Genomic DNA, 12883 nt, shown 5'->3' on the forward strand with positions numbered 1-12883 from the left:
AGCTGCTGCCATTGCCACTATGTTCTTCACGCATGTGCATCCCATTGGACTTGCAAGGCAATGGGATGTGCATGCGTGAAGAACATGATGGGCAAGGCGAGTGAGTGGCAACCTGGGGACCAGTTCGGAGGCGTGGCCAGCTGGCCATTGCTACCGGTTCGGCAACCTTGGCCAAATTTCTGCCAGCAAACCGGTGCGAACCAGCTGCGAACCAGCTGAATACCTCTGCTGAGCACACAAAAGATAGCCAGGTTCACTCTGTGGCATCCGGAAAAAGGGATGAAAAATAGCTATTGCTAATCAATGAAGATAATACCGTGATCTGCATGGCTTGATTCAGCATAAGTCTACTTCCTTTGATACACAACAAAAGGAACAATTTATTATGTTTAGGAGTAAAATTTTACTAAAGGGCTAAGTGTTGTATTATCTCCCTCTTTTTTGAGGCAGGGAGGGGGAAGAGAATATGCATTTCTTTTGTGTACAAATGGCCAACCAGAAGAGAGTGCATAAAGAAGGCCAAACCCTGCAGATAGACTCATCTTCGATAGTTGAAATCTCCAGATTTCAGATTGTAGAAAATGCTTCTGCTTAAAGCTTTAGAATTGTTTCACCAATAGTAAATTAGAGCAATGTGCCCCAACCTTTTGGTCACCAGGGACAAATTCCATGGAAAAAGGTTTTTCCGCAAACCAGAGGGGTCGTGGTTTTGCATGCTGCCTGCATCCCCTGGATGGGGCTTCGCTTGTGCAGACCGGTTGCTAGTATGCCAAGGACTGGGGCCGGTCCATGGATCGGGGGTTGGGGACCCCAGCATTAGAGGGATGTAAATAGTGTACTCTCCTTAAGTGTAACAAAACCTACTTAAGAGCTTTGTAGAAATCCTGAGTATAAGGGGTTCCAATATTAGATATACATACAGGCCATTTCTACTTATGGCAATGTCTTCTTTTTCACCACTGAACACACGGCATCAAACAAACTATAATTGGTAGTCCTCTGTGACCTTTCAGCGCACCTACAGAGAGTTGGGGGGGGGGAAGCAATAATTGTTTAGAAACACCGTTTCTTTCTCAGGTTCTGGTCTGGTGGGATTGTAACATTGGTGACTAAGGCTCTAAGAGCTCAGCTGAATGCTGTCACTGGTATGACCTTAGCTTCCTTATCTAGTTTTAACTTCCACTTTCACTGTGGAGCAACTTTAATATGGATGTGACAAGCACAGCAGTTCTTGTCAGGAAGAAGGCAAGTCAGAATTATTCACTGTGATACCAAAGACTAGTTGAGACTAGAATAACAGAGGTGGAAGGGACCTTAGAAGTCTTCTAATTCAACCCCCTGCTTAGGCAGGAAACCCTATAGCATTTCAGACAAATGGTTATCCAAACTCCATCCTTTACACAATCTGGAAACTAAATTGGACTAAATGAAATTAAGTGGCCCAGGGCAATTCAGCAAACATTTTATACAGGTAGTCCTTGTTTTAGTACCACAATTGGTATCGGCAGTTCTGTCATTAAGTGATGCAGTTGTTAAGTGGGAAATCATACGATCAGAACTGCATTTTCCTTCTCACTACCTCCTGACAAGACTAATTAGTTTCATCCTTCCACTTTTGTTTTCCTCATAATCAGTCAGCCAACTTTTGGAATGCTTACCCAAGCATTTGGATATTCAGCAAGAAGCAAGTTCATGTTTGTATTTACATATGCATTGAAAGCAATATGCTACGCAAACAGTCTGGTGTATTCCTCATTGTGTGTCTTCCTCTCTTTTAATATTTTTCTCTCCAAGCTCTCTACTCTGCGGGGTTGGAGGGGGATGTTATCAGGCACAGGAGATTGCTTACAGAAGTTGCTTGTGTTTTTCCTTCACCTTCCCACAAGGCAAAGAGAGTGGAGTTGAAGGGATTGCAAGAGAGTAAGAAGGTATACCACGGAGAATACACCGAGCTGCTTGTATTGTGTGCTTGTGGCTGCTGATCCATTGCACTTAAAGCTATTCCCCGCTGTATGCCTGTTTAGTGTCTTGTAATCCCTTCTCTGATCTCTCAGCTCTGCAAGGGGGTAGGAAATGTATCTCCTTTTATTACTTTATATCTATTTATAATTGTCAGATACTTAAGAGGATTAACTCTTTTGAATAGCCAACCCAAGGTTGTGCTTGATCAAATGCAAAATGCGTTATAATACATCTGCAGGGCAAACTACCTTGTTCTCAAAACTAGTCCATCCTTGCTTAACGAAGAACATTCCACATAAATTGTTTTAGCAAAAATACAGAAAGTTAGATCTAAGCTTATTTTAAAAAATCTAATAACACATTTTACCAATTTAGCTTACCATTTCCTAAGCAGCTGAGTTGTGAAGATTTTGTGTTCCTTTATTACACTATTGGGTGAAGGCAACACATATTACTCCAGCATTGCGATAAGATAGATATGAGTGGTGCGGTGGCCTAGAGGTGGAGCTCTCACCTCACAATCTGGAGGCTGTGAGTTTGAACCTAGGTAGAGGTAGATATTTCTTTCTCTGGGCATGAGGAGAATATATCTGCTGAATATAACTCTGCATTGGTGACAGGAAGGGCATCTGGCCACTAAACACTCAGCTCCATTCAGTTGTCCAGACTCCACCCTGCCAGGGATTATGGGGTCATTAAAAGATGATGATGATCATGATAAGATAGATATCACTTTATTAGACTGATAACAGATTGCAATCCGACCAGACGCTGCCTATGCCTTGCATCATTCTGAGCAGCATTAGGAATCTTAAGCACTTCACAGTTACCATCCTGTCTATTCCCATAAATTTAAGATCCCCAAATACAGAAATATACCTTAACAGGGATTCATTAAATTAATGAACAATTTAATTAAATAAACATCTTTTAACTAATATGACAATTAAAATGGAATCAAACAAATGCACAATGATATATGATTTTTTTTAAAAAAACAGCACCTTAATGGTCTATTTGCAGAGGGGGAAAATGATAAATGCTTTCTTAAAGGTCAACAAAATTTAGAGAAAATGTCTAAATCTTCACTACTGAGAAGGATGTAAAAGCTGTCATGGATAAAAGAAAACAAATATGAGGGATTTTAATTTCTCTTTCCTTTTTCTGCAGTTAAAAGAATCATATAAAAAAAACAGAATTAAGATTAATATTTTTATTATGTGAACAATCTGATATAAAACATTACAGTACTTCAAATAAAAAAAACCCAAAAGACAACAAATATGGGGCATTTCAAATAAGGCACATGTAAAAAAACCACACATCCAGTGAAATAGACAAGTTTTTATATATATATATATATATTTATATTTAGAGGTAGAAATAATTACAAAAATATGCAACAATTTTAACCTTTAGCAGTTCTGTTAAAACTAGGGTCCTTATTAAAAACTGCCTTGGTAAGATAGTTACAGATGGCATTTTATGCACTACATTTTTATGGCATCTGTACATTTTAATTTGAGTACCGGTAGTGGGAAAAATTCTATTTCATGGCCAATACAACAAGATTTGTTTAAAAAGCTATAAATGTTCATACAAATGTATTTAATAACAAAAATTTCTTGAAGCACCACATATTTTCCCTCAAATAAAAAAAATCTTCATTGCCTTTTTTTATATTAGCATTAGAGACCTAATGAGGTTTTTAATAGTGTTGCTATATCTGCTGGAATGGCTCCTTCTTCTCCTGTAGAATTAAAAGGAATATATCAGATTTTCATGCGTAAAGAAGATTTCATTCAAGTTAATAGTTATGATCAATGCAACCAAAATATTATTTGCGCAATCTTGCTAACTGAACATGAGAATATTATCGCAATGGAATACTTTTTAAAACAGTGGAATGCAAAATTTGCTTGGACATTTATTTTCAAATCGCTGGTTTAATTTAATCTGTTTTCCAAATTATTCTCGGAGTTTTGCATAATAGTTACTACTCTGATTAATCTTGTTGATATGTCTGAATTAGCTGTAATCAAAATGGTGGCTGGCATACATTAAATTAAATCTGGAACCCAAGTTCAAATGTTTGAGCAAGCCAAACCACAATGGCCTCCTGCAACCCTCTGCCAGCAAAAATGGGGAGGCTGTCGCGGCCGAAAATGGAGCCTCGAGTGACGTCGAGCTGGCCATGCCCCCAGCCATGCCCCCCAGCCCCCTGAGGTCAAACACAATCCTGATGTGGCCTCAATGAAACTGAGTTTGACACCCTTAGCATAAAACATAAACAAAAACAACAACAACAACAGTGAATGCTACATTCTAGCTTTCCAGTCCATGTGGTCCCTAAATGTCTTTCTTTTTAAAAGAATTAATATACATACTGGAGTACTTTCATCTATCCAATTTAGCACTTTAGATTCTGAATATATAATGCAACATAGATTGGCCTTAGATCACTTTCACAAGGTTGAACATTTATTCTAAATTATCATATGCTATGTTGTTTGATTCAGATACATTTTTCAGACTACTTTTTTGAAAAGTACCTAAATAGGAGAAGCATACGGGGATTTCACCAGGTAAAAGATTTTAATAGCTATTATACAGTGATTTGCACTGAAAAATAATTAAGTTTTGCTTGAACATACGAACTTGAATTTATGATTTTATTTTTTTTATTTTTTACAAAAGCAACAAAAGATTTGATGATTGATTATTATTGCCATATTCCTTTGGTTTTATAAATACTATTTTTTTCTACTTCACACATTTGTGAACCCTATCTTTTTAGCCTACTAAAAGTATTCTGCAAGAACTCACCTGTTTCTGTTGCTGTCATATCTTGTTCTAATTTTAACTTCTGCTGACTGATTTTGAGCATGGATTCTTCTATGGTCCCTTTACTTATAAGCCTAATGACCTGCACTTCTCTAAACAAAATAAAACCAAACCACATCAAACATTTACTCACATAATTATGTAAAACAGTATTTATAGCTTATTACATTATTTCCCATCCAGCATAATTTTATAGAAAATGAAGCTTATTTATTTTTTAGCAATGTATTTTGGTGACTAACCTTATTCATGCAAAGACAAATATATAAAGTGACAGCAACCGTGGATTAGAACTGTGATGCATATATGTATCATACATGCAGTTACATGTCATAGCCATATATCATACATGCAGACTATCAGACAAAAATTGCAAAACAACTTTAACACTGAGAATTTCTATATTCCATATATGAATCACTAAAAATATTTTACCAAAGAAGAAGTTATTTTAAGCAGTGACCTAAAGTCTGCCTTTGTATCTGTTTTTGATTTGCGGCTAATTCCAAAATTTCAATGAAGTGAAACTATGGTTTGGTCTCAAACAGTAAAGGAATAACAACAAAAAACAAGACTGAGAAATATAAAAACAATTTTAGCTTATATAAGCAAGATAAATGTTGCTAGGCAACGGTGTGAAGATGGATGTATGGACAGATAATTCTTATAATTGTCTGAGACTCTATACAGTCTTATTTAGGCTTAAAAAAAAAGAACGAATGAACCAAAGTTTAAAGTTTTATCTCTAATCGAGGTATTCACGCCAACACACCAAATTAATCAGAATAAAATCAGCACTTTATAAAATCAGGAAAGTTTTCTTATCAATCCATACCTAGTCTGTCCAACTCTGTGGCATCTGTCTTCAGCCTGTTTGTCATTGTAAGGATTGCAGTCAATATCATGGAGAATGACCACGTTGGCTGAAGTCAAATTAATCCCAAGGCCCCCAGCTTTAGTTGAAAGCAAGAAAACAAAGATATCCATATCTGAATTGAATTCATCTATCAAATGTATCCTATCCAAAAGGAAAGAAAAAGCAAAGAATTCATTAGCATCCCAAGTCTTTTTTTAAAAATGAATCTCCTATTGCATGGGTGTCAAACTGGATTTCTTTGAGGGCCGGATCAGCACTGTAGTTCTCCTCCGCAGACTGGGGGGAAAGACGGGATGGACGTTTCCTGCAACACTTTGCCGGACAAAACGGGCTGCGTGGTGTATGTGCGGCCCCTCTGTGCCCTGTTTTGGCTGCCAGAGGCACCACGGGCCGGTCCTTTGCTATTTTCAGGCTGGCCCCACGGGCCAGATTTAAGTACCCCACGGGCCGAATCCAACCCATGGGCCTTGAGTTTGACACCCCTGTCCTATTGGTTGGTCATATTATAAAAGCTGGCATACGTACCTGTTCATATGTTGAGCATAGCATCAAAGCATATATAAAGAAAATCTCATATAGCAGATATGTTCTTACCTATCGGAGATCTGTGTCTTTCCATCCAGTCTAAGATAGCGATGTTGCTCATGTTTCAGGAGAACTTCCAAGATGTCCAGCATCATGGTAAATTGGCTAAACAAGACAACTCTGTCACCCTAATGGACAAAGGGATACAGTTAATTTAAGAAAAAAGCTCCTACTTTCATCAGAAAGTGAAGTACACAAATATTAAAGCTGCTTTAGGCTACAGAAGCTGAATTTAAAACTAAGCAATGCATTTGAAAGTCAAGATTCAAATTTTTAACATACTTATTAAGTTGAGAGCCAAACTAGTCTATTGTTTTCAAGGGACAAAACAGCCAGTGTGATGGCTTCACTTCATCATGAAATGAACAGTGTTTTTGAAATGAAATGAACATCTGTCTTTGTCAGCTGTAATCTATATATAAGCAGTGTCTAATAAGAATTTATTATTAGAGAATTGTAACTTTGGACATAAGGAAAACTCTATGGGGTGCAACAATAATACACTGATAATAAAACACAGGAACAATCTAATACTTTAAGATCAAATTACTTTATTATTTTAAGTAGAAGAAAAATACGTTCTGAACATAAACTTAAGTGCATAAATATTTTCTAAAGAAGATTTTATGTTTCAATCTTGGAACACTTAGTAGCAAATTACTACAAAAGATATTTCTACTTTTGCCACATAGGCAGGCTTGTCTTTATTTCGAAAGAATACATCTACTTTGTCTTTAAAAAATAGGAGTTTGGGCTAAAAAACTTCCCATCATGTTCTTCTGTAAAGAGGTCAGAAAGTTAAAAACTCTTAATGTCAACTTTCAATAGATTTTCCCCCAGGAAAGTAAGTTCTCAGTAGCATTGAGCCGTGCGGACCTGGCTTGCATCACAGAGACCTGGTTGGGCGCGGAGGGAGGGGTTCCTCTCTCTGATTTATGTCCACCAGGTTTCAGTGTAGTACACCAGCCACGACTCCACGGGAGGGGTGGCGGTTGTCATTAGGGAAGGTCTTAGACTTAGGGAGGTCACAGTCCCTCAGATTGGCGGGTGTGAGTTCCTTCTGTTGAAATGGGACCCTGGAGTGCAGTCGGCTCTGTTGATTACGTACCTGTCTCCCAGCTGCGTGTCTTCAGTCCTGCCCGTGCTACTCGAAGTCTTAGCCGAACTGACGGTTGAGGGAGATTTTAATCTCCCGTCAGCCGGCAAGAGTTGGTTCGGGAGTTCATGGCCTCCATGACGGCTATGGACCTGACTCAAGTTGATTTTCATCTCTGGGCAGTGGATAAATGTTCAGGGTAGGGGTGAACTTTCTGTACTACCCCTGTCATGGACCGACCATTCCCTCCTTCAACTAGACTTTCTGTCCGCCAACCCCCACCGCTGGGAGGCAGAACCGACTTGTTGGTTCCGCCCCAGGCGCCTGATGGACCCTGATAAGTTCCTGATGGAGCTTGGGACATTTCCCACTGACCTATCCCGCGGTTCACCAGAGGCCCTGGTGGATGCCTGGGAACAGGCAGCCACCAGGGCACTGGATCGAATTGCCCCCTTGCGGCCTCTCTTCCGACAGGGATCCCGGGCAGCTCCATGGTTCTCTATGGAGCTTAGGGAAATGAAGCGTCAGAAGAGACGCCTAGAGGACCGTTGGAGGTCTTCCCGTTCCGAATCTGATCGAACACAGCTAAGAACCCATATTAGGTCTTTTCTTGTGGCGATGGAAGCGGCGAAACGTGATTATTTCGCTGCTCTCATTGCGTCTGCAGAAAATCGCCCAGCAGCCTTGTTCCGAGTGACCCACTTCCTTCTTCATCAGGGAGCGAGGGAGGACCCCTTGCAAGGCAGTGTTGAGAATTTTGCTCAATTTCTGCAAGACAAAATCACTCAGATCCAGATGGGTTTAGATTCTGACTGGGCAGGATCCGACGAGATGGGAGCAGATCTTGGGGGTAACATCTGGGTTGACTTTGATCTTGTTTCTATGGAGGAAGTGGACAGGATTGTGAGTAGATTGGGGGCCTCCACATGTTTACTGGACCCTTGTCCCTCCTGGCTTGTTGCGGCAACCAGAAAGGTGACTGGAGACTGGATCCGGGCAATTATAAACGCTTCATTGAGAGATGGGGTCTTCCCCGCCTCGTCCCCTCCTCAAGAAGCCTGCCCTGGATCTGGCCTCCCTGAACAACTTTCGTCCTGTCTCCAACCTTCGCTTTATAGCGAAGGTTGTTGAGTCTGTGGTGGCGTACCAACTCCCGCAATTCCTGGAGGAAACTGATTATCTAGACCCATACCAATCAGGCTTCAGGCGCGTCCACAGCATGGAAACGGCATTGGTTGCCCTGGTGAATGATCTCTGGCGGGCCCGGGATGGGGGTTATTCCTCCATCCTGGTGCTACTTGACCTCTCAGCAGCTTTTGATACCATCGACCATGGTATCTTACTGCGACGACTCGGGGGGTTAGGGGTGGGGGGTACTGTTCTACAGTGGTTCTCCTCCTACTTCTCGGGCCGTATGCAGTTTGTTTGGGCGGGGGGGGGTCATAGATCCTCCCCGAGGCCCCTCACCTGTGGGGTGCCGCAGGGGGTCGGTTCTCTCCCCCCTGCTCTTTAATATCTACATGAAGCCGCTGGGTGAGATCATTCGTAGTTTCGGGGTGAGGTATCATCAATATGCTGATGATACCCAACTTTACATCTCCACCCCGGATCAACCCAGGGATGCCCTTTCCGTGATGTCTAAGTCCTAGAGGCGGTGCGGGTCTGGATGGGTAGGAACAGGCTGAGACTCAACCCCTCCAAGACAGAGTGGCTGTGGATGCCGGCATCTCATGATCTAGTATCCCCATTGCTTCTGATGGGAGGGGAGTGTCTGGCTCCCTCGGAAAGGGTTCGTAATCTTGGCGTCCTCCTTGATTCACGGCTGTCCTTGGTGTACCATCTGACGGCCGTGACAAGGGGGGCTTTTGCACAGGTTCGCCTGGTGCACCAGGTGTGCCCTTTCCTAGACAGGGATGCCCTCCGTACGGTCATTCATGCTCTCATTATTTCTCGGCTGGATTACTGCAATGCCCTCTACATGGGGCTGCACTTGGGGTGCACCCGGAGGCTCCAACTGGTCCAGAATGCGGCCACTTGGGTAGTTACGGGTGCTTCCCGTTACTCCCATATAACACCATTGTTGCGCGAGCTGTACTGGTTGCTGGTGGTCCTCCGGATATGCTTCAAGGTGCTGGTGCTCACCTATAAAGCCCTTCATGACATGGGCCTGGGGTACTTGCAGGACTACCTCCTACTGGCCTCCCACCGCCCAGTGCGCTCACATAGGATTGCCCTCCTCTGGCTCCCTTCGGCCAGGCAGTGTCAGTTGGCGGCCCCCAGGATGAGGGTGTTCTCTGTGGTCGCACCGACCCTCTGGAATGGTTTACCCACTAGGCTCTGATGGCCCCGACCTCCGCGCCGACCTAAAGACATGGCTCTTTCAGCAAATCCCCTGATCTGCCATGTATTTTAATTTGGGGATTTTGGGTTTTTTAAATTCGGATTTTAACATTTTAATTCTATTTATTGTTGGGTTGTTTTATCCTGTGAGCCGCCCCGAGTCCCTCGGGAGAAGGGCGGCATATAAATATGACAATAAATAAATAAATAAATAAATAAATAAATAAATAAATAAATAAATAAATAAATAAATAAATAAATAATGCAGTTTTGCAGGCTAATTCTTAACTGCATTTACACCCTTCCCCCCAATATACTATTTTTCACACAAACATTTGAGGAACCTACCTGATGAAGAGTCCCTATGCATGTTACACTAGCCATGGGTAAATTGTGAGCAGGCAGGATTTTTAGCCATGGTTAATGACAAACCTACATAAAGGGTATTGAGAGGGCAGATGAGTTCATAATCCTACAAGTAACTGCTGACCTTTTAGCCCTGGCTAATGTTGTATCTCTTTTGTTTTCAAAGGTGAGGAATTTGAAGAGAAGAGAGCTTCCCACATTTTAACTAATACAGCTATTGTTTTCTAAAATGTGTTTCTGTCGGTAAAGGTTAGTATATCAAAAGCGATTGGTATGAAAGGTGCACCTTTTCTTTAAAATCCGATAAAATGCGTATAAGTGTCCTAAATTTTCCAGAATCCCAAATTAGATCCATTTCAAGTTTGAAGTCATGAATATTTGCATACTGTTTACAAAGCAAATGCAGTTCATAATCAGTCATCACGCACATATCTTCAAAAATAAGATCAGGGTTTGCTTCACAGTGTGTAGGCTCCTAAAACAACAACAACAAACCTTAGTTATTTGCAAATGAATAGTATTAGCATGCAAAACACACCTACTGTCCTCTAATTTATTTTATCCCACAGTCCCGTTTTTTAAGATGGCTCCTTGGTGTTCTCTGAGCTTGCTTGTTTTCTTGCAGACGTTTCATCTCAACAGTGCTAGTCATGGGAACAGAGTATTTGAGGGATCACCTTCTCCATTAGATTGGACATGCTTTGGTCCCAATTACTACAGATTGTCATCTAGTAGGACTCAGGAAACATGCCCTTTCCTTAGCCATGCCTATGTTCTAGAAGACTGAGGTTCAGCTGCTTTAACTCTTTTCTCCTTACACCTGACTGATTTCATATGTAGGCCAGAAGAGTAATTGAGCCAATGCTATTGGTGAATGCTTCATTTGGCTGTCACTTTATTTTAGTCAGGTGGGAACAGTACTTTATTTTTATTTATTTTTTTAAATAAACTTTGTATTTATATTAAATATGGAATTGAACACACTCAAAACCGTAGAAATGGTGGAAAGACCTTAGGAGAAACCCTTCCATACTATCACCTCCTACAATACTAGACAACGCAGTATCAACAGTAGAGACCTTCAAATTTCTAGGTTCTATCATATCTCAAGACCTAAAATGGACACCTAACGTCAAAAATGTCATTAAAAAAGCACAACAAAGAATGTTCTTTCTGCACCAACTCAGGAAGCTCAAACTGCCCAAGGACTGCTAATACTGTTCTATAGAGGAATTATTGAGTCTGTCATCTGCACCTCTATAACTGTCTGGTTTGGTTCTGCAACCCAACAAGACAGACACAGACTTCAGAGGATAATTAGAACTGCAGAAAAAACAACCTGCCTTCCATTGAGGACCTGTATATTGCATGAGTCAAAAAGAGGGCTGTGAAAATATTTACAGATCCCTCGCATCCTGGACATAAACTGTTTCAACTCCCACCCTCAAAACAAGGCTATAGAGCACTGCACACCAGAACAACTAGACACAAGAACAGTTTTTTCCTGAATGCCATCACTCTGCTAAACAAATAATTCCCTCAACACTGTCAAACTATTCACTAAGTCTGCACTACTATTAATCTTCTCATCGTTCCTATCACGTATCTCCTCCCACTTATGACTGCATGACTGTAACTTTGTTGCTTGTATCCTTACGATTTATATTGTTTCCTTGTATGATGATTGCTTATTTATACCCTATTATTATAATTAAGTGTTGTACCTTATGATTCTTTACAAATGTATCTTCTCTTTTTATGTACACTGAGATCATATACACCAAAGACAAATTCCTTGTGTGTCCAATCACACTTGGCCAATAAAGAATTCTATCTATCTATCTATTATAGTTTAAACTGTTACCTCCCAGAATTGCATTGGGAAATTGGTGCCCATATAAAATGAAGTAAATAAATAAATGCAAAACCTTCTGAATTTGTCTTGATCGTGCAGGGAGAGGTACAATACCTATTAACTACTGCACTAAAGCAGTAGTGAGAAAACAGGACAAATCTACTTTGTGTGATCATTTACCTGTTTTTTTTTTTTTATCCATTCATAACTTTGGGTAGACTGCAAAATTAGAACACTTATTTATTTTGTCATATAAAATCATTTTTCATTCTAGAACTTATTCCCAATCTTTTTCAATTTTTAATGTTTGATTTTGACATAGTTTCTCCAAAAATATAAAATTACTCTTGACAGGACAGCCCGATTGGTTTAATGGTTAATGTACCAAAACAGGCAGATTGTAAGTTTTAGTCCTGCCTTAGGCACAAAATCAGCTAGGGAATTTTGAGTCAGTCACTCACTCCACCCTAAAAAGTAGGCAATGGCAAACCACTTCTGAAAAACCTTGCCAAGAAAACCTCAAGGAGCCCATTTACAGGTAGTCCTCAGCTTATGGCCACAATTGAGCCCAAAATTTCTGATGTTGAGACATTTGTTAAGTGAATTTTGTCCCATTTTACCTCAGTTGTTAAATGAATCACTGCAGTTGATAGGCTAGCAAGCCGGTTGTTAAGTGAACCTGGCTTCCCCATTGACTTTGCTTGTCCAAAGGTTGCAAAAGGCGATCACATGACCTTGGGACACAGCAATGGCCGTAAGTATGAACCAGTTGCCAAGCATCTGAATTTTGATCACATGATCACAGGGATATTGGAAATGTCATAACTGTGAAAAACGGTCATAAGTCACTTTTTTCAGTGCTGTTGTAACTTTGAATGGTCACTAAGCGAACTGTTGTTAAGTTGAGGACTACCTATACTTACTTACTTAATATATCACCCATTTCTGGGGCAAATGC

The 12883-nt window shown here is 40.6% G+C and overlaps 1 protein-coding gene across 2 annotated transcripts in view; it reads right to left on the reverse strand.

Annotated features, from left to right (window-relative positions):
• Positions 1–3255: 3255 nt before the first annotated feature.
• Positions 3256–12883, reverse strand: part of SMARCAD1 (SNF2 related chromatin remodeling ATPase with DExD box 1) — a 41584-nt gene continuing 31956 nt past the window's right edge. The window contains exons 20-24 of one of the 2 annotated variants that reach the window (XM_070949191.1): positions 10357–10545; positions 6278–6396; positions 5642–5824; positions 4789–4898; positions 3256–3712 (exon numbers count right to left, since the gene is read on the reverse strand). In XM_070949191.1, coding sequence (XP_070805292.1) covers positions 3651–3712; positions 4789–4898; positions 5642–5824; positions 6278–6396; positions 10357–10545 — 663 coding nt within the window. In that variant the 3' untranslated portion in view covers positions 3256–3650. Of the gene's footprint in view, positions 3713–4788; positions 4899–5641; positions 5825–6277; positions 6397–8059; positions 8245–10356; positions 10546–12883 lie in introns of those variants that run through there. The other variant, XM_070949192.1, reaches the window with a different exon arrangement.

Source organism: Pituophis catenifer, unplaced genomic scaffold, assembly GCF_029215685.1.
Source record: "Pituophis catenifer annectens isolate HBS135680 unplaced genomic scaffold, rPitCat1.0.hap2 SCAF_8, whole genome shotgun sequence".
In the NCBI taxonomy this organism is placed as follows: domain Eukaryota; kingdom Metazoa; phylum Chordata; class Lepidosauria; order Squamata; family Colubridae; genus Pituophis; species Pituophis catenifer.